The sequence below is a fragment of the Rutilus rutilus genome (genome assembly GCF_951802725.1).
Source record: "Rutilus rutilus genome assembly, chromosome: 4".
NCBI classification, from domain to species: Eukaryota; Metazoa; Chordata; class Actinopteri; order Cypriniformes; family Leuciscidae; genus Rutilus; species Rutilus rutilus.
Window position 1 is genome coordinate 39062571 of NC_140212.1, and position 20658 is coordinate 39083228.

At 37.5% G+C, this 20658-nt stretch overlaps 1 protein-coding gene across 1 annotated transcript in view; it reads right to left on the reverse strand.

Moving 5' to 3' along the window:
* LOC311290083 (membrane-spanning 4-domains subfamily A member 8-like) overlaps positions 1 to 20658 on the reverse strand; it is a 28115-nt gene continuing 7457 nt past the window's right edge. Inside the window, exons 5-8 of the mRNA XM_084408376.1 lie at positions 1113 to 1259; positions 649 to 762; positions 346 to 426; positions 1 to 154 (exon numbers count right to left, since the gene is read on the reverse strand). Coding sequence (XP_084264502.1) covers positions 77 to 154; positions 346 to 426; positions 649 to 762; positions 1113 to 1259 — 420 coding nt within the window. The 3' untranslated portion in view covers positions 1 to 76. The remainder of the gene's footprint in view (positions 155 to 345; positions 427 to 648; positions 763 to 1112; positions 1260 to 20658) is intronic.

The window sequence follows — 20658 nt, forward strand, 5'->3', positions numbered from 1 at the left end:
GAAAGACATTAGAGATGGGAAATCACTGGAAAAACCCTTGTGTCCCACCTCAACTCTGTCGACTCTGTTTTAATATTTATATTTTAAAATCACTGTATTGTGGAGGATTTTCTGCAGGAGGATGATGCATGGCAGGGTTGCTGACCACAGATATCTAAAAGAAAAAAAGTATATATATATGAGCTATATGATCAGCTTCCTTGCTTACAGATCACTTATTTATTGATGCTATTAAACAATTAATGCACCCATTACATCCACACACTTCAAGATCATATAGTGACACTAAATTCAAATAATACATTTGCTTTGTGGAACGTTTATTTTTTTTTTAGCTTCTCTTACCTCTGAGTTGTTAAGATCAGGGAAGTGATTGTGCCCAAAACAACAGGGTTGTTGAGTTAAAACTTGTGGAACAAACGGCACCTTTGGAAAAATGCACACAAATTGTTTTATGTCTTCTTACATGCAAAGACACTGGCAGACAGTTTCAGTATTTCAGGATTATAGACATCAATATACTTCAAATGGAGTAGAAAAAAAGCAAAATACTGAAATCCTTCTGAAATGTCCTGGTGTGGAAATTTATGCTTTCATTTGGATATCTTAAAGTCATTTTGCAACTGAAAGACTTGGCGCATCACTCACCTGTGGAGAACAGCAGGAGGTGGCTTTACAGGCAAATGCTGACAGACAGATGGAGATGATAAACTGAAGGAAGGCGAATATCAATGATACACTACCGATTCCCCAGAAGAGAGTCTGAGAGAGAATTCAACATTAGCATAAATAATAATGACAAAATAATTGATGATTAGCACTCACATCAGTACACAGGCTGTTCAGAAGTTCAGAATCTATCATCCTTGAGGTTCATATAGTAATACAACATATTTATAGGTCAAACTGGACTGAGTTTAAAATTAATGTATAATGCCTTCTTGCATTGTAAATGATCAGTAATAGCAAGAGATCTATAAACTACTTCTGAAATGTTTGTAAAAAGACTAGATAAATGAGAGCAGATTAAGGCTTGACTTGACAACTTTACTGAGCAGAGTGATTTTATTGTAATTACTAAATAAATGTGAAAATAAAAGTTGGTAACATACCTTATACTTGTCCCCAATATCATAACAATCATAATAACTGTCGCAGTAAGTGTTCAATGGCCCTAGAGTCAAATCCAATGGAATTATGATAAAGGAAATGCCTGCAATTATAGCACTGAAAACGTTCATTCCAAGTGAACCTTTCACCTATAGGTAGAAAAAAAAAAAAAAAACATAAAATAGATTAATAAATGACCTATAACTTTAACTTGTTAGCGTAGATGGAAAGGTATATGGAGTGTGATAAAAATAAACAAATCAAATATACCCACAAGCATCATTTATCAGGGTCTAAGCACCAATGTCTCATGCGGATGATTAAGGGATATGATTGAAATGTATCTATTTAAGAAATAATGTTTTTTACAATATAGTCCAGTCAATCTTCATTAGCTATGGTTCCATCCGCAAAGTATTATGTGCATTTTGGGATATCACCAAAAAAAATGCTGGATGGAAATGCCAAGATGCGCATAAATTCTAAAAATGTGTATAAAAACGTATGCATTCAATTGGGTTGGACCAGTCCACCCAAAAAGATTCATATTTTATTTTCAACTTTACTGATCCTTCAGTTATGTTCAGTTTAGGTTATGTTCAGTTCAGTTATTTCCCTCAAGGTTCAATACTGGGACCACTTCTTTTTTCTATTTGTGTTAATTTACCATTAATTCTCAAAAGTTGTCAGGTTCAACTTTATGCTGATGATACTGTTATATATGCTTCAAATTCTGTTTCTATACAAATTCAACTATCTCTTCAGTCTGATTTTAATATGTTACAAGATTGGCTTTTGACAACAACAAAAAAAAGTTGTTATGATTTTTGGTTCTAGACAGAAACTTAAATTGTATCACCTAAATAAGGTACTCCTTATTGCATAAAGTTGATACTATATTGAATATCTCGGGGTATGGCTTGATTGATTTTTTTTCAAATCACATTAACTATATTTTACACAAAGTTAACATTGGAATTAGTATCTTACATCGATTTCGGAATTGTTTTTCATATAGTGTTCGTAAGAAATTTGTTTCTCAATTAATACTTCAGTACTTTGATTATTGTGATGTGGTTTATGAAACTGTATTAAAATCAGATCTTGCCCCGCTTAATATAGCATTTCATAGACTTCCATAGAAAAAAGAACATCCCAAAACAAATCAACAATGTACGATGGTGGTCACACTCCAATGGTCATTTTTGCATGGCTTCAATTTATATTTAAATGTATTAATTTCAACTATCTCAGTTACCTACAACAATACCTTGTACAGATGGTGGACAACCAGAATGAGACTTTTACCGCCGCCGTTCCCGCGGCGGCAAAATTGGGATGTGTATTTGCTGCCTTTTACCGCTGAGTGGTGCTGTAATCACAGACTTTGAAAAGTGTCAGTTTATTCTCTTTATGACGTAATCTGCCGCGGCAGTAATCTGAGCTGAGAGGTCACAGATAAATTCAAGATAAATATTGTGGTTAAACGAATTCAAATTCATTAAATTTAAACAAAGTAGACACATGTTAACATTGTGTGCCCAGTTTTTCTATAATTTAGAAAGGCTATGTCAATAGGTTACTTGTCATTTACTTCGTGTTATTTTAATGTGTTTGTAGATTTATTAACTGAAACATAACAGTGAAATAAATTAAAATAATTTACCGTAAAATTAAAACATTTTCAGGACTTGCAGTTACTAACCGATGTTAGTCGGTTTAAGCATTCTTTGTTATATTCAGAATTAAATAGGCTTACATGTTGTTATGATTATCAATTGAATTATTTAATAAATAATCAACCACAATGCCTAAACTGCCGCAGCAAAAATAAACCAGTCGAATTTCAAAGTCGTTCGCGAAATGACTAGGCTATACCGGGTGGCGCAAGTGACAGGGCAAAACAGCAGCAACTGCGGCATTTTAAAAGGTAAGTTTCCTATCTGTTTATTTAAAAAAAAAAATGTTAAAAAAAAAAAAACTTTTTTATGAGACTTATTGAATATGTAAAAATATAAACAAACAAAGCAGAGAATAAAACAAACTTTTAGGAAAAAAATATAGGCCTATTATGCTACAACAGAATTGGTTAACATTAACGAAAGCAAAATATGTAAAAATACATTTAAAACAAAATAAAACAAAACAAATTCGTGGCCGAATTCAAATCGGTTCAAATCCCGAACAAACAGTAGTAGACCTATTCAGACGATAGCTCTGTGGTCAATGCATTAACAATAGTCTCTCGGAGCTTCAAACGATCTGAGATCGAATCTCAGTGTAGCTGACAGTGTTTATGTTTTTCCGTTCTTGATGCTTAAATATGCCTCTGTTTATTAAAGTCAATCGTCTTGTTTAATCATCAATTGTACATTACAACATAAATTTGCTGCACCAGAAAATGAAGATGATGAAGCTCGTCTTTAATCTGCTAAATTATTTTTTGTGTGTGTGTGAATCATTCACGAGATTGAGATGACTGACACGACAGTGATACCCGGCCATAGCAACGGAAGACATTTTTCAAAACAGATCGAACAAATCAGAAAAATACTTTCAATAGGCCTACAGTATTGCTTTCAATTACAAAATAAACAATGAAAATGTAAAAGAAAAAGAAAATTAATTAAGTTTGAAAACCCATCGCACATTTCAAGGTATGAATAAAGTGTCGGGACAGTTTATTTATTTAAACAGGCTTGCATCGATAGAGTTTATTCCCTTTGTGATGCAAAATAAGAAACACAGAATCTTATTCTTGCAACATTTAACATTTCTATTGTCAAAGAAATTGCAGCTAAATTAAAAAATTAAAACGGTACAAAACGAAAAAAGTTCAAAGCAACATAAATTATTTAATTTCTTTGCCTCTCTTGCGCTGGATATTTTTTTAGTAAGTTTGGTCTCCCTCACAGCGCGCGGCGCGAGTCTTTCTCGAAATTAAGCATTTCAGCGTAAGAAACACCATACAGCTGATAATACTGTATATGTCGCTGTGTGTCATCCACACAAATCACGAAAGAAAAAACTGTAACAAATAGCTTTTGTTCCTTCAAAGATACAACATGCCTTGCTGAATTCACCTTACAATAAAACGAGGTGGGTCGCGAATTAAAGAGCTCTGTATCTGCTAAATTGAAATTGTGTGTGGAAAACCTTTAAATACAATCAATAAAACTACAATATATAATTTAATAAGATATAGGGCCTACTGTACATAGGCTATGGACTTTTGGAGATTTTGAGATTAATCCTTAAAAGAATTTAGCCTTTGCCTGCTCATCAGGCTGGCTCCGACACTCTCCATATGAAAGACGGAACATTAACACCTCTGTCCTGCACCCCCACGATAAAGCAACTATTGCCTTCTCCAAACCCCCCACAGGCTAGCTGAGTTTGCAAAACAAAACAAAGAGTTTGCCACTCGTCGTGGTGTGCCAAAACACTTAATTATAAACTTCAATATTTCATTCAAAACAATCTCAAAACGCTTTGTGACATTTTGAAAAGCCGTGGATGCATTACTGCCACTGAAACCATGAACGCAACAGAATACTGGTTCTGATTTTATTGTTTGTCGTTTAAACGTCATATATATATATATATATATATTTTTTTTTTTTTAACAGAACTGCTTTTGAAATTATGATTGGAATTATTATATGCTACAGAAGTAAAGTCATTGTATAATATTTGTTCCTTAGTGTAAAATGGAAATGCATGGTGATTTTATTTTGTAAATAGGCTATAAGCAATAAATTATGTTTTAGAACTAGACAAATCTCTCTGCATCAACAATAGACTATAAAATGCATTAATAGGCTAATATAAAAATATCAATAGTCCAAGTTATTTCGGGATTCGAACCCGTGTCATCTAAATGATCGTAACGTAAGTTCAACCACTCGGCCACGATTCACTCGTTACGACATGGCCTAACGTTCCAGTGTGTGTTCGCTCAAACGCTCTTCATTCAAATGAACGCGCCGCCGCGTTTGTCGAACACTAATTCAACATGCCAGAATAAAACCTGGCTTTAGAACAATGCATAGCGCCACTCGTCGTGGTGTGCCAAAAAATTTACAATAATTTAGTTTCATTTATTTCAGTGTTAATGTTTGAGTTAAAAAAATCCTCTACAAATTAAATTAACACAAAGTCGGCTATTAGAGTCAGCTGGAGCGCATCTCATCCTCCTAACTTAACGAAACTCAGCGTATGCCTCACACAGACATGATAAATACATCAAATACACAAAGCTTGAAATGTCTTCAAACGAAATAATTCAAAACGAAAAGAAAAAGGCTACTCTCTGATTATGTCTTTATGTGCATTTCTCTCTAGGTGCGTTCACTACAAATATGGCGATCGTCAACTTCATCTTTGCAGTCGACACTGTCAGAAAACACTAGTTTATTGATAAAAATCAATGCACGCATCACCGGATTTACAAATACACATCTTGCTTGTTGCACGCACACATTATGTCGAAAAAACGAAATATTATGTTGAAATAACATTATTATTAATAATACATCTTTTAGAATATTTTATTAAATGCTGATTGTTGCGCTTGTTCAATTTAATAAAATTAAAACTTTAATTGTGATAATTAAAATAATTGAAAATTAAATATTTAGTGGCCAAGTTTTGCTAATTTATAGGCTATTATATGCCTATTGCCTATATTAAGTAGGTCATATTAAGACAAGGCATATATTAGTTATTTTAGCTGTTATGAGAAAAAAAAATCTAACGAAATCTAAAATCTAAATCTAATAAATCAAAAAAAAAAAAATCTAAGGCCAATTCACCATGCCAGAATAAAACCTGATTTTTGAACAATGCGTAACGCCACTCGGCCTGGTGTGCCAAAACACTACATTTTAAACTTCAATGTTTAATTCAAAACAATCTCAAAACGCGTTGTGACATTTTTTTAAAGCAGTAGCCTAGCCTATACATTAAGGGCATTGAAACCAGGATCTTAACTAAAACGCGTTCCGCGTAATCTCTCAAAAATTATGCCACACTACTCCATGTATTTTTTTTTTTTTTTTAAGGACTGCTTTTGAAATCACTACGAATTACTATGCAATTGTATCGCTCACGAGAGCTCTTCATTTATCTAATTCCTCAATAGAATAGTAAAAAAATTCCGCGTCATTGCTCCTAATATCGTCTCTATTTTTAACTTTTGATTCTATTTTTTCAGTTCTAAAATTGATTCTATCTTTGGTTCTATTCTGTTGTAGCCTAATAGGCCTATTTATATATATGAAAAATATGCCTATTAGGCTTAGGGTTTTATATTTAACCCACTTACATTTTAAAATACGGCAATTGCTGCTGTTTTGCACAATGTCCCTTTGCGCCACCTGGCGGTCATTTCGGGAACGACTTTGAAATGCGGCTGGTTTATTTTCGCCGCGGTGATTAGGCATTCTGGTTGTCCACCATCTGTACCTTTTTCTTTAAATTACCAAGTAAAGCATTCTGCCCATACTTATTTTCTGAATCCTCGTGCAAAAATCTACGGAAGCCCTGAACCGCAAGGTGAAAAAACTTATTTCCAACTTATTTCAACATATCTCGTTATTTGATATAATATCTCGTTATTTCGACATAAGTCGTTATTTCGACATAATAGGTCATTATTTTGACATAATATCTTCTTATTTTGACATAAATATCTCGTTATTTTGACATAACTTGTTATTTCGACATAATAAGGGGACATTCTAATATGCATTAAGCCACATTTAGCGTTCTTATAATGGTTTTCAATGGGAGGAAAATGCTTAACGTGAAATTAAACGCGTTGCGTTCATATTCTGGACTCATCTGATTTTTTGTAGTATACTTTATTATGATTTTAGTATCATAATGATTAATAAATGCACACACAATTATCCGTGAACTTGATAAAAGTTGCAGATATGTTTTAGGCTACCATCCACAAATAAATTGCTTTCAACTTATGTGTGCAAAATTCAGAATTCAACGAATGTGCAGCAATTTGTACAAATAGAGACATTTTTGTGAATAAAATGTTTTATTTTGTATTAGTGATCATAATTTGCGCATGCAACAAAGAAGATGTACATGTTTAATGACGTCTTTTCTGAGTCGATCTCATTTGAGTGTATTAACGTGTAATTAAACGCGTTATTAATAATAATAATTTCACTGTTATTGTTGTTGCTGCTGCTGTATGGTCTGTGCTAAGAGTATACTATTATGAAACCTACTGCAGAATAGATAGAAGAGTTGTTGCCCATAGGACATTTGTACATCGGCCAGATTTGATCGCATCACAACAGGAACAGGAAGGTCAAAGCTGGCGGGAGCAAACGCAGAAAACAGTGGGCACAGATCATCGCAGTCATGGCGGAGGATGATGATGACTTCCTTCGCAATCGTGGAATGCCAGAGGACATGTTAAAGCGTATGATTGAGCAAAAGGTGATTTAAACATGCATATTTATTAATATGTTCATTATTTTGAATCCAGTTACCTAGGGGTTAAACGGATCGTTGATCCGGTTCGCCATGCATATGATTCGAGTTTAACCACAATAGAATGAAAGGTTATCATTTGCACGTGGTTTGTCTTGCTAGTTTACACATTCAATAGATTTTAAAACATTCCAGCGCTGGAAGAGGCAAATGAGAATTTATTTCGGTACTCGGCGTCGCACACTGTTATCTGTGGTCACAGCAGCACACACAGAGAGAGAGGCGCATTTCAGACTCCGAATCGATTCCTCTTTCGCGTCCCCATGCACGTCTATGGACATATTATACACACACAGTCAAAATAATGAAGTATTCTCGTAAACACAATCGGTTATGTCTTAAGTGAACGAGTTAAAGTGACAGCAGCCTATAAATACATGCTGTTGTCTGTCATTAATGTTAATCAAACTACAAAACACAGCTTTAACAAAGATTAATTTATAAAGTTTATACAGTAAACAGTAGGGCTGCACGATTTGGGGAAAATGGCATATTGCGATAATAGAGGTCAATATTGCGATTGCGATATAATAAACAAATGGTTTCATGAGTCAACTTGCTTGGTTCTCAAGGAAAATAAATGCACACGCAGATTAGTGATAATCTGCCTAAAGAAAAAAGTTCTTTAGTCTTTATTTTTTATTATTTATTTAATATTGATTAAATATGGAAAAAGCAATAACATTGGACGAACCAGGTGCATTGTTTAAAGTGTTATAGCACATGTGCTAATTTTCAACACCTGTCCATAGGGGGCTTTTAAAAGTCAATTTCAAAATACTAAAATTTTCAAAAGTAAAAAGCTTGTGTATGAAAAAAGCTTTTGTATATCACAATGATGCCATCTCGGTTTCTTGTCAAATATCTTAATTGCCTGTTTATATAGAGAAGTGACTGGTTTCAGAGTGTACGCTGATGTTTGTGACAAGAGCAGTGAGTGTTTTTCTCTGTTCCTTGTTTTTCCTTGATTAACTTTAGCGACAGATATAATTAGTAGCTACTGTGTACTGTCCCTTTAAGACCAGCTGCTGTCAGAGACGCGGATCTCATACGCACCTCATTCTCTCGCGAGTCAGAACTCTTAAAGGGGTGATGAACTGAGAAATCAAAGTTTCCTTGAGCTTTTGACATAAGAGATCATCATACTATAATAATATCCTGTAAGTTTCAGAACTGAAAACTACCTTGTTAGTCCAATAAAAGCTTTTATAGACATCAGGCTCAGCAAACGACTCGTTTTTCAAAGTGGGGAACTATGACGTCAAAGAGGATAAAACACCGCCTCCACAAAAGAAGATCAACGCCTACTTCAACACGGCCTGTTTAGCCCCGCCCACTGATTCGCCCAAACATGCTAAATAACATAGGACGACATGATGATTGCTTACCGGATCGAGCTACTTCCAAGCAATAAACATGCTGTTTACTAAATATTGTGCAGTGCCTGGTTGTGGAAGAAGACAGTCTGCATAAGCTTCCTTCGGATTCCAGCATGGTTAAACTTTATTAAATCAGTCAATCACAATTTCCCGACACGGATCTGCCAGCAACATGTAAGTAACCATGTGTATTCTATAATGCCTGATCTGCGATCAGTGGTTTCTGTGTAATTATTCAAGTTCAGATATTTCTCTTAAAATCGTTCAATACTGTTTATGCATCAGTGACTAAACGATCAACTTCACATAATTTCTCGTAGTATTATGAAAATAATCTTTTTTTAAACTGTTATTAAATTATATAGCCTACAGAAAGCGATCAAAGAACGATCCCTTTCGCCCAAGCTGTCAATCAAACAGCACAGCGCGAGCCGCGAGAGCTTATCTGGACACTTACCAAACTCGTGATGAAATAATGACACTGTTACACTACACAACAAAGCTCTTACTGTGTACTCACATCGTGTTTGCATTGTGATTTGGTGTAAGCATTTGTGAGAGTGCAAAAATTGCGTTGCAATGATAAGATCTTTATTCACGCGATCAACAGACTGTCTGTCATCTGCTCAGTGCTCATCATGCTGCAACCTTTCATGTGATGGAATAGATTTAAATATAATGCTTTAAACGATACTTTTCACGATTTGTTAATCTCGATAGCTGTAATAGTAAAAACGTAGTAAAAGTTTTCGAGAGAGTTCCTGTAATACTAGCTATTTCATATGCAAGCATGTCAGCCAATCACAGCAGTGGGCGTTTGCACTGCAGTCTCACAGCAGACACGCCCCTTAAAACAGAGCGTTCAAATCTGAGGCAGAAATCAGGCTTGGAAAAATGGCTTTTATTTATAAATTATGACAATTTTTGATGTAAAAATCATACTAACATTATAAGGGCACCCCAGGCAACATTATAAAATAATAAAACAATCCAGTTCATGACCCCTTTAACGTTCATCATAAGACTAATCTTATGTTATGAAGATACTCGACAAAAAGACATTTTGGCATAATTGTGTGTGTTATTGTTCGTTCAAGCTCGAAAGAGAACTGTATTCTGGCATGCTGTTTTGTGCGCACGCACGATATTATTGCGAGTCTTTCTGTGTGTCACAGGCAGCGCGTTCATTTTGGCATAGGCTACATGTGTGTTGTTCGTTCTACCGCGAAAGAGAACTTGATACTGGCGCGCGTCTATCAGTGGGTCGTGTGTGTGTGTGTCAGGAGGACATTCACTGACTGACAGCGCGTTCTTTTTTGTCTTATCGCGCATGAATGGTTTAAAAGCATTTGCATGAATAAGAGCGGGACCAAAAGATGCCAAAAATTAACAGATGCTGCATTTATAGGCTTATTTGTTTATTTAATATAAAATCGCAGCATTTTGCGTCATATAATCGCGTAGGCTTGACATCGCGATTGCGATTGCGATACGATTAATCGTGCAGCACTAGTAAACAGTGTTATTTTTCATTTAATTATTACATTTTTGTTGGCCTACCTGACATGAATACTACAGTTAGACCTTACTTTATTTGTAAATGTTAGATTGTATATGTTAGATTGTATTTATCTATGCTTGTAATTGCTGTTTGTTCTTTTTACTGTCTGTTCACTTTCCTTTAATATTGCTTTAACTTTATTAGTTAGGCTTGTAGTTTTTGCAGTGGTATTGGAGTAGGTTACTTAAAGTGAGCTTTAAGTGATAAATGGAAAGCAAAGTTAACCCCCACCCAAAATATATATATTTTTTTTTTTTCTGCTGGTCCGAAAAATGATCCAATCCGTGACTCAAAAACCGTAATATGATCCAAACCTTGAGTTCTCTTGATCCAATGAATCACTACCGCATATATTCTATTTGAAATGAATAACTTATTTTAGTAATTATATTGGTAATTCATTTTAGTAAAACAGGACATTGCAAATGATGTGGAAAGGGAAGCATGGTTCTTCTCTCTTGGTTCACACAATCTGCTCAGAGTCCAGATTGAGAAACTATTGTTTCAAGCTCAACATGTCAACTGTGGTTATTTTCTGTGCAAGCTGTATTTAGTTGTTTGGGGGTTTTATTGCTGTTGGTCGGTTTGAAACGGGCGTGCTAATGTTAGTATGCATGTTTTGTTTGTAGAAGGACTCTTTGAATATCCTCTATTTTTCCTTTAGTCGATCAAGCTCAAGGCTGTAATACGAACTGGAACATGAGAGTTCTATAACCTAAGGACAGTGGCTTCAAAGCGTGACTGTGGTCATTTGGGATTTGGAATCATTGTGGGTTAAACTAGTTACTGCTTCGTCACGGGACTATTGTTCCATTCCGCTCCATCCCTGCAAATGGAACAATTGACTATGATACAAAGCATTGGAGGTACTCTATGGATCACAGTACAGTGAAAACTAATGCCGAGTTCACACTGCACGATTTTCAAAGTAGTCGGGTCACTGTTCTTTTCACACTGCGTGACTATCTGGGGTAACATTCAGTTGCTGCTGTGTTCACACTGAACGATGGATCGGCACACTACATGATTTTACAAAAGAAAGAATCACTGACAACTTCTAGCTGGTCCGCAAACTACGTTTCACAACCAAACACACGTGAGAAGTGATAAGGAAATCGTGTCTCACTAGGAGTGGATAGCGAGACTGTTACAGAGTATGTCCCAGCACTTCAGCCTGAGTATGGAAAAGAAGAATGGGAGGCAGTAGGTAGAATTCTACTAAAAGGATACCAGGATCATGGATTCTTCCCAGTGAAGCTGCCGTTGGCCTTTACCGTGTGTCTCCTTCATGGGTAGAACAAAGTGACACCAGACATGCTGATTGAATCTTTTGTGAGTTATGTACTATAGTATTGTTGCCAATTGTACAATTGAATGGTACTGCATGCTAAATAAGCCATTGAATATTATGACAAATATTTGCCACTATGCACTGTAAAGCCCCTTTCACACATTGCGTTGATCCCAGGAAATTCCCATAAAATTGCTAGAATGCCTTCTGTGTGAACGTAAACGCATCCTGGGATTGATGCCGGGATCGGTCCCGGGATGGGAACCAAGTAACATTGCTGGGATCAGTTCTGGAAGGTACTCTGTGTGTACAAAACCGTAATCAATGCCGTAAGGGGTGTGTCGTAGTGATGACACTGAAGCTAAGATCGTTCGCCAGCTTTGTGGAACGGTACTTCATGCGCTAGTTTATGATTGAATCAGGAAAAAAGATGCACACGCGTGGTTTCTCGAGAGAGAAACTGCAACTCATTAGCAAACTTAAGACGCTGCTGAGACATTACATCACATCGATGTCACGTGTCTTTACGGGATGTGTGTGAACGCACGTACAGATTCCGGAAAATCACTGGCAGTGTGAATGAACCAAAATCAAAATGATCCCGGGTCAAATCCCGGGACACATTATCCGTGTATTTTCCAGAATCTCTGTGTGAAAAGGGCTTAATTGATCTGTTTTATACATTCTGTTTTATTCAAGGTTTGTCACGCCATTTGAGAGAGACATCATCAGCTCTGTGCTGAAAGGAAGAGAGTATGACTGTAGAGGCTAATCTTGTTAAAACTTTCTTTAGCCCTTTTGAGGTTAGCGGAGGAGTCTCTCCCGATTCACATGTCCACAAAGCACGCACGGAGATGCAGTCATGACAAAAGCCGCGGTTTATTGAACATAATCTCCGGTTTACTTTCAATCCAAAAAAAAATTTTACTTCCAAGAAAACAAAAAACAAAATATTGCTGTGAGCATGGATACCATAGCAAGCGATTGAAGAAAACTGTTGCTCTCCACACTCTAACCTGTCTACCAACAATTCTAATACACATTTAAGTCCTGCACATTCGCGCCGTAATGATGTGTCAAGGAGGAGGAGCAAGTCTATTCACGTGAACAGGTTAGTCCAGATATGAAACAAAAGAAAAATATAAAATAAGTAAATTAAACAAATATCAATTTTGGTAGTACACAAAAATTCTAAATATGGCTCCTACATCCTGGCCCCTAATTGTTAATGCCAGAAGCAGAACAATTACTAAGCATAATATTTTGAATGGAGCCAAAACACACATAACTAATACAAGTCTTGCCATATTTTCAATATACCAAACCAAATGTCAATTCATATTGCATTTATCAAAACAATTACATTGCATTCCATTTATCAATGTCAACACATTGTCATATTTAACTTCCTTCTCTCTTTTTTATATCATCCCCATGAACCCCTGAGTTTGTCAGGATATGTGAAAGCGTGCATATTGAACAGACTATAGAATGCTGACATTGCATTGTTAGACTCTTAAGCTGATTCTTCAGCTTCCAGGAGCAAGCAGAGTTTGGTGATGGGTCTTTGTAGAACAGCAGTTCTAGTCTTCAGTATGACACTGCGGACAAGACCTTTGGGCCCTGGCAGGGTCTTCATCACACGACCTAGGGGCCACGAGTTCCTTGGTGCTGTATGGTCCACTATGACTACTAGGTCATTTACCTTGAAGTTTCTCTTGGTATTGACCCATTTTTGCCGTTGCTGCATCCATGAAAGATATTCAGTGGTCCATCGTTGCCAGAAAATGTCTGCAAGGTATTGAACCTGTTTCCATCGCTTTCTAGCATACAAGTCATCCTTATTGAAGAGTCCAGGTGGAAAGAGAGGTTTGGATTTCAACTGCAGAAGGTGATTTGGTGTTAGGGGTTCAAGATCATTTGTATCACCTGATACAGTTGTAATGGGCCGATCACTGAGAATGCATTTGACTTCGCAGAAAGCTGTTTGTAACATATCATCATCCAATGTCTGTTGTTTTAAGACAGAAAGTGGTATTTTTTTTACTAGCTTGATTAATCTCTCCCACACTCCTCCAAAGTGGGGTGCAAATGGTGGATTGAAAATCCACCTGACATGATCACTCAGCAAAGCATCTTGAATTTTGCGAAGGTCAATCTGGTTCAAGATGGCCTCTAATTCCTTCTGTGCACACACAAAATTGGTGCCACGATCAGACCTGATGGTCAGTATTGGTCCTCTCCGACATAAAAACCATCGAATAGCATTGATACAAGAGTCTGTGTTAAGTGTGCTTGCTACCCCAAGATGAATGGCTCGGCTCGCCATGCAGGTAAATATCACTCCCCATCTCTTCACACGAGAGCGGCCTCTTTTGACTTCTATAGGTCCAAAGTAGTCAATACCTACATGTGAGAAAGGTAGTAGATCAGGAGCGACACGTTCCTCTGGTAGGTCAGCCATTTTCTGTTCTCCAATTTTAGCCTGCATTCGTCTGCAAAAGACACAAGCTTTTATTATCTTTCTCGCAGAGGAATTGGCAGATGGTAGCCAGAACCTCTGACCCAATCTTGAGAGCATGTGATTTCTTCCTGAGTGTCCAACCTTTTGATGAATATCACGCAGGATCAGTCTGGATATGTGCGAGTCTTTAGGTAGGATAATTGGGTTCTTTAGACTCACTGGCATGGCTGCTTTGCTTAGCCTTCCTCCAATCCTCAAAATGCCCTCATCAATGATTGGATCCAGTTTGTATATGGAGCTATTTGCTTTGATGGGTTTGTCTACTCTCAAAAGTGTAATCTCAGAGTCAAAGTAGCGCTGTTGTTCATAGCTAATGATGGACTTCTCAGCTTCGTCCAGATCCTCTGGAGTTAATCCTTGTTGCTCAACTTTCCACTTGGAATCTGTCATAAGATCTTTGTCTTTCTGATTTCGAAGAATCAAGAGTCTTTTGAGCCTTAGCCACCATGCAATAGCTCTTAATAGTTTCCTCCATGAAGAATAATATTCAATTATTCTGGTAGTTGCATTGTTCTGCAGGTTCAAGCTATTCACAGAGATCTCCCTTTTTACCTCTGAATCATTTGGTGAGATGTAATGGAGATCTTCTGGTACCTCAGGCCATTCAGATTTCTCATTTGACAGGAAATGAGGACCGTTCAGCCATCTGGTGGAATTTAGGAGGGATTCTATCTGTAGACCACGTGAGCTGTCATCTGCTGGGTTGTCCCCAGAACATACATGCCTCCATTGATGTACTTGCGAGAGGTTATGTATCACTGCAATTCTGTTGGCAACATAAGTATGAAATCGTTTTGTTTGGTTGTGGATGTACTTCAGTACTACTGTACTGTCTGTCCAGAAAGTAGAATCATCCAGTTCCATGTGAAGTTCCTTTTGCAACATTCTGTCCACCTTCACAGCCAAGTCTAGGAACGGTCATCCGTTTCAGTGGGACTACTCTGGCTTTTCCCAGTACAAAGGTAACGTGAACATCTTTGATACTGTTTGTAAGTTTGAGGTAACTCACTGTCCCATTCCCTAGCTCCCTCGCATCACAAAAGTGATGTAATTCTGCTGTCTTTACAACACCAAAGTTTTCAGGCTTCATGCACCTGTCCACTTCAAATCTGCTCAGCTGGTCTAACTCTGTAAGCCATCTTTGCCATGGTCATATCATTTCATTTGAGATTATTTCATCCCACCCATATTTCTCATGGCAGAGCCTTTGCAGGATTTGCTTAGCCTTGAGAACAAACGGGGAAAGGAAACCTAGTGGGTCATAGATAGAATTGACTACAGAAAGGATTGTTCGTCTTGTGGGAGCTCTATTTATAACGGCTACCCGAAAGGTAAAGACATCCTTTTGGATGTTCCACTGGATTCCGAATGCCCTCTCAAGAGGAGGTTTTTCTCTGTCCAAGTCCAGCTGTTTCACAAGAGGAGCTCTGTAACTTTCTGGAATAGTCTCAAGGACTTCAAAGCTGTTGCTCACCTATTTACTCAAAGTAAATCCTCCTAGGGTGCATACTTCCCTGAGGTCTTTAATGAGCTTGATTGCTTCTTCCACGGAAGCCACAGATTTGAGACAATCATCGACGTAAAAACTATGATTAATTGTATCAATGACTTGTGAGCTGTATCGTTCAGAATGATCAATTCCTGTTTGCTTTAAGACAAAATTGGCAATGCTGGGAGATGATACTGCACCAAAAAGATTAACATTCATCCTATAGACTTCCAGTGGCTGGTTAACATCCCCTTGTGGCCACCACAGGAATCGAAGAAAGTCACAATGATCATTTTGAACTCGTACCTGATAGTACATTGCTTCGATGTCTGCCATTATTGAAATTCGTTCCTTCCTGAATCTAAGCAACACACCAAGAAGAGGGTTGGTCAGGTCAGGACCTTGGAGAAGTTCGGAGGTAAGAGCTTTGCCTTTGTACGAAGATGAACAATCAAAAACGACTCTAAGCTTTCCTTTCTTCTTGTGGTACACCCCATGATGTGGTATATACCATAGATGACCATCATTCCTGTGGAGTTGATCTTGTGGCACCTTTTCTGCGTATCCCTTCTTCAGCACATCCTCCATGAACACACTATACTCATTTGCATAAGCAGGATCCTTCTTGAATCTCTTAGCAAGGTTAAGTGTACGTTGTGCTGTCACTTCATAGTTGTTGGGCAAGGTTGCATCTTTATCACGAAGCGGTAGAGGTAAGTGCAATGCCCATTTTTGAGTTCCACTGAAGTCGTTGCTATGTTCATGAATATTTTGTCTTCAGAACATTTCTCTTTTCTCCTCATAATCCTTTTCAGGAAAGTCATGATATTGCCTGATAAGCAGATCCTGAAGATTTTCCATAGAGATGCGATTGGCCATCACTGACGTTAATCCAACTTCATCCATAGAGGGACAAGAATTGAGTGGGCCATTAACCACCCACCCTAGCACAGTCTTGACCGCATATGGTCCATTTCCTTGACTGTTCACTATTTTCCACGGTTCCATAGCTTTTGGAACATTAATTCCAAACAAGATTTCAATGTCAGCGTTGATTCTTTTCAGTTCGATTTCTTTCAAATAAGGCCATTTTTCAAGATCATGGTGAGTGAGTAGGTTCTCTTTTGATACAGGGATCTTGGGTTGAGTGTATATTTTAGGCAGATCTATGTATCCACCTCCACCTCCATCAATACTACCTACTTCTAGTCCTGTGAGCTCATAGCTCTTAACCCTCTGAGGTCGGCAAACGCGCCGGCGCGTTTTGCTGGATTTTTTTCACATAGCAGCAACATAAACTTAAAAAAATCTGTCATTTATGGTCATTGTAAGAGCCATTTGTGACATTTATGTTAAATTTAATTTAATGACCCCTGCTGGTGAATTATGACCTTGCGGCCTTGGAAGGCCTTGGCTCAGAAGGAGTTAAAATTGCACACCTGTGCCAATTAGTGGCATAGAGGTAGACAAAGGAGGAATCCTTGAGGTGTTGAAAAGTTTGGAATTGGATGTTGGAAATGCATGGACGCCAGCAGGCATATGGTTTTTCAATTTATTTACTTTTGGTTTATTTACCAGTTTAGTGACAAAATGCTATACTGGAATAAAATTAACAATTTATTGAAACCCCTGAGGCGTCCGAAGTGACTTATGGAAGGCACTACATAGTTGAAAAACCCTGCTATTGGAAAGTGAAACCTGCTGCATTGGAACATTTGGAAGTCACCTGCGTTTGGAAAGTTTGATTTGCGGATTTATCCTAAGAATACTTGGAAGATTGGGAGCTGCATTCTTTAAAGTATGTGGATAATACACGTTTCCCGCTGGAAATATGGGAGGATTTAACCTTTATCTCCTTGGACGTTTGTGAGTAAAACGCTGAATTGAAGCGAGCCGCTGCGCTCATAAAATTACTTTGAATGTGAGCCGCCGTGCTTACACCACAAACTGAACCTTTCACTTGCGTTTGTTTTCTCACTTATGTGTTGAACTTTGAGTTAATCTTTGAAAAAATGTCTGACGAAGAGCCTGAAGAGCAGGATTTGTACGAAGAAAAATAACTGTTTAAGTTAATTGCAACACGTAGGGGGAAGCTTGGTGTTTTAACACGCAAACGAAATGAAATTAATAGTCTTATTGAAGCTGGACAGGACAAAGAAACTGTTAGGAAAATAAATAAATAAAATAAATACATGATTATAAACTATAGAGGGTCTTCTTTTTTTTGTGTACACTCACATTAACATCAAAACCTTGTTTTTATTTTTAAATAAATAAAATAAACAGGGTGCGCTTTCAGCTCACTCTGTCTCCGTAAAAATCTTTCTGAAACAAGTCTGGAAAATGAACTGAAACTCAGCTAATAACTCAGCTAAGGAGAGAGGCTTCATGCATAAATAAACTTATTTGCACAAACGCGTTTCGGCGCGTGCCTTCAGAAGACTTTATACAGCATAGCCTAGACATGCTGTATAATATGTACAACGATATGTTTAGATCATAGGCCTGTATGAAAGTTAGAATTTTGAAATTAATTTAGAAAATATTATGTATGTTTAGATTATATTTTAACTAGTGTTTATGCTGCCTCATTATCATCAACGAAGAGTGCTTGCAAATATCTATTGCAAATGTGTGTATGTGCTGAAATGTGTAAATATGCCCAGCTGATGAATTGCAAAAATGTTTGCGTTTTGCTATCTCCGTAATGGCCTATTGACACGCAATATATGCCTACAGCACGTGTCTACAATTATTCGCATCAGATATTCATATAGACTAATGGTAATATACTTTGAAATATTTATGTTATAATAGTTTTCAAAAAAAAAAAAAAAAAGGAATGTAGCTGCATCACCTTCATCTGCAACTCGGAGGGCGCGCAGCAACACAGTCGAACATCAGAAAGAGTAAGTACATATTTACCCATGGTCGTTCAATTTTGTTTATATACTTATTACAATATGAGCCTGTATGACTATTTATTTTAGGAGGTTGGTTGATAATGTTACATATTTTTTCTTTGTGTTATCTTATCAGCATGCTAATGCCCATCAGTTGTGCATGTGCTGGAATAGTACTCTAAAATATATGATAATAATAGTTTTCAACTTTTTTTGAAAGGAATGATGTAGGTTCTGCAACTCGCACTAAGAGGGCACGCAGCAACATAGACAGAAATCAGAAAGAGTAAGTACATATTTACCCACTATTTTACAGATGTTAGACCTGATGTTGTTTTATCAACATGCTGACTGTCCATCAGTTATGCATGTGCTGGCATAGTACTTTGTTCAACCTTTTTTAATATTAATATTATTATTTTTATAGGAATGTGGTAGCATCACTCTCAGCCTCACCTGCAACTCGCACTGGGAGGGCACGCGACAGGTGTCGTTCAGTTTTGAGAACAACTGAAAAGTAAGTACACTTATTCCCTTTCTTTCAGATATTAGTATAATTCTGTTTACATATTATGGTTTCACATAGTCCATACAAACATTATGTGTCTGTATGGCTTTGCATCTGGCCAATGTTACTTTTAATGATTGAAATGCAGTTGTTATATTTTGTGTAATAAACATGCTCACAGTTGTTTGTTTGTTTTACAGCTATAAAGGTGATGGTGATCATCATACACCTGTTGCAAAGAGGGCCAAGACAAACATTCAGACAAGCAACAAGCAGTCTACTCTGTCATGGAAAACAGAGACTGACATGAGAATGGTGGCATGCAAAGCACACACAGGTATGACGCAGTACATGAAAGCCAAACCAACCAGATGGGGTTTCAAGTTGTTTGTTCTTGCAGACTCATCAAATGGATACACTTTGGACTTTTCTGTGTACACAGGAAAGAACAACTTTCCTTCAGGCCATGGACTGTCACATGATGCTGTAACATCTCTTTTGGACTGTAAAGTTTTAGGCTCTGGGTACCATGTGTACATGGACAATTTCTACACAAGCCCAAAGCTCCTCAAAGACCTGTTTGCAATGAAGTTTGGTGCATGTGGGACTTACAGGGACAACAGGAAGGATTGCCCACGTGATGCAACTAATTCACTCTCCAAAAAATCTGCCAGAGGATCCATCAGGTGGATTCGGGATGGCCCTCTTGTATTTGTGAAGTGGATGGACACACGAGAGGTGTCTGTCTGTTCCACCATTCAATCTGCTTATACCGGTGAGACTGTGCAGAGGAGGGTGAAAACACAAGATGCATGGAGGACAAAGACATTTCCATGTCCTGCACCTTTTACTGCATACAACAAACACATGGGGGGTGTGGACCTGTCCGATCAGCTCTTACAGTACTACACTGCACAACACAAAACAATGAAGTGGTACAGAAAGATCTTTCTACACTTCTTGGACATTGCTGCCACCAATGCTTTCCTTATCCACAAAGAGCTATGTGGTAACATGACCCATAAACAGTTCATGGAACAGCTTATTGCAGAGCTCTGTGGTGTGTCACAGAAAATAGCACCAAAACAAACCAGTAGTGACCATGTGCCGGTTCCAGGAGCTGAGCTGGGCTCAGATGCAAAGAACATTTGCACAGTTGGTCGCAAGATCTGTGTGCTTTGCAAAGGACAGCTTGGTAAAAGGCAGGACACACCTTGGAAATGCCAGGCATGTAATGTTCACTTGTGTCTTCAGTTGAACAGGAACTGTTTTCAAAAATGGCACCAAGACATGTAACTATATTCTATCTGTTTAGTTTATTTTGCTCATTTTGCATTATTTTGTTTAGAGCCGGCATCAACGGGGCATAAGCAT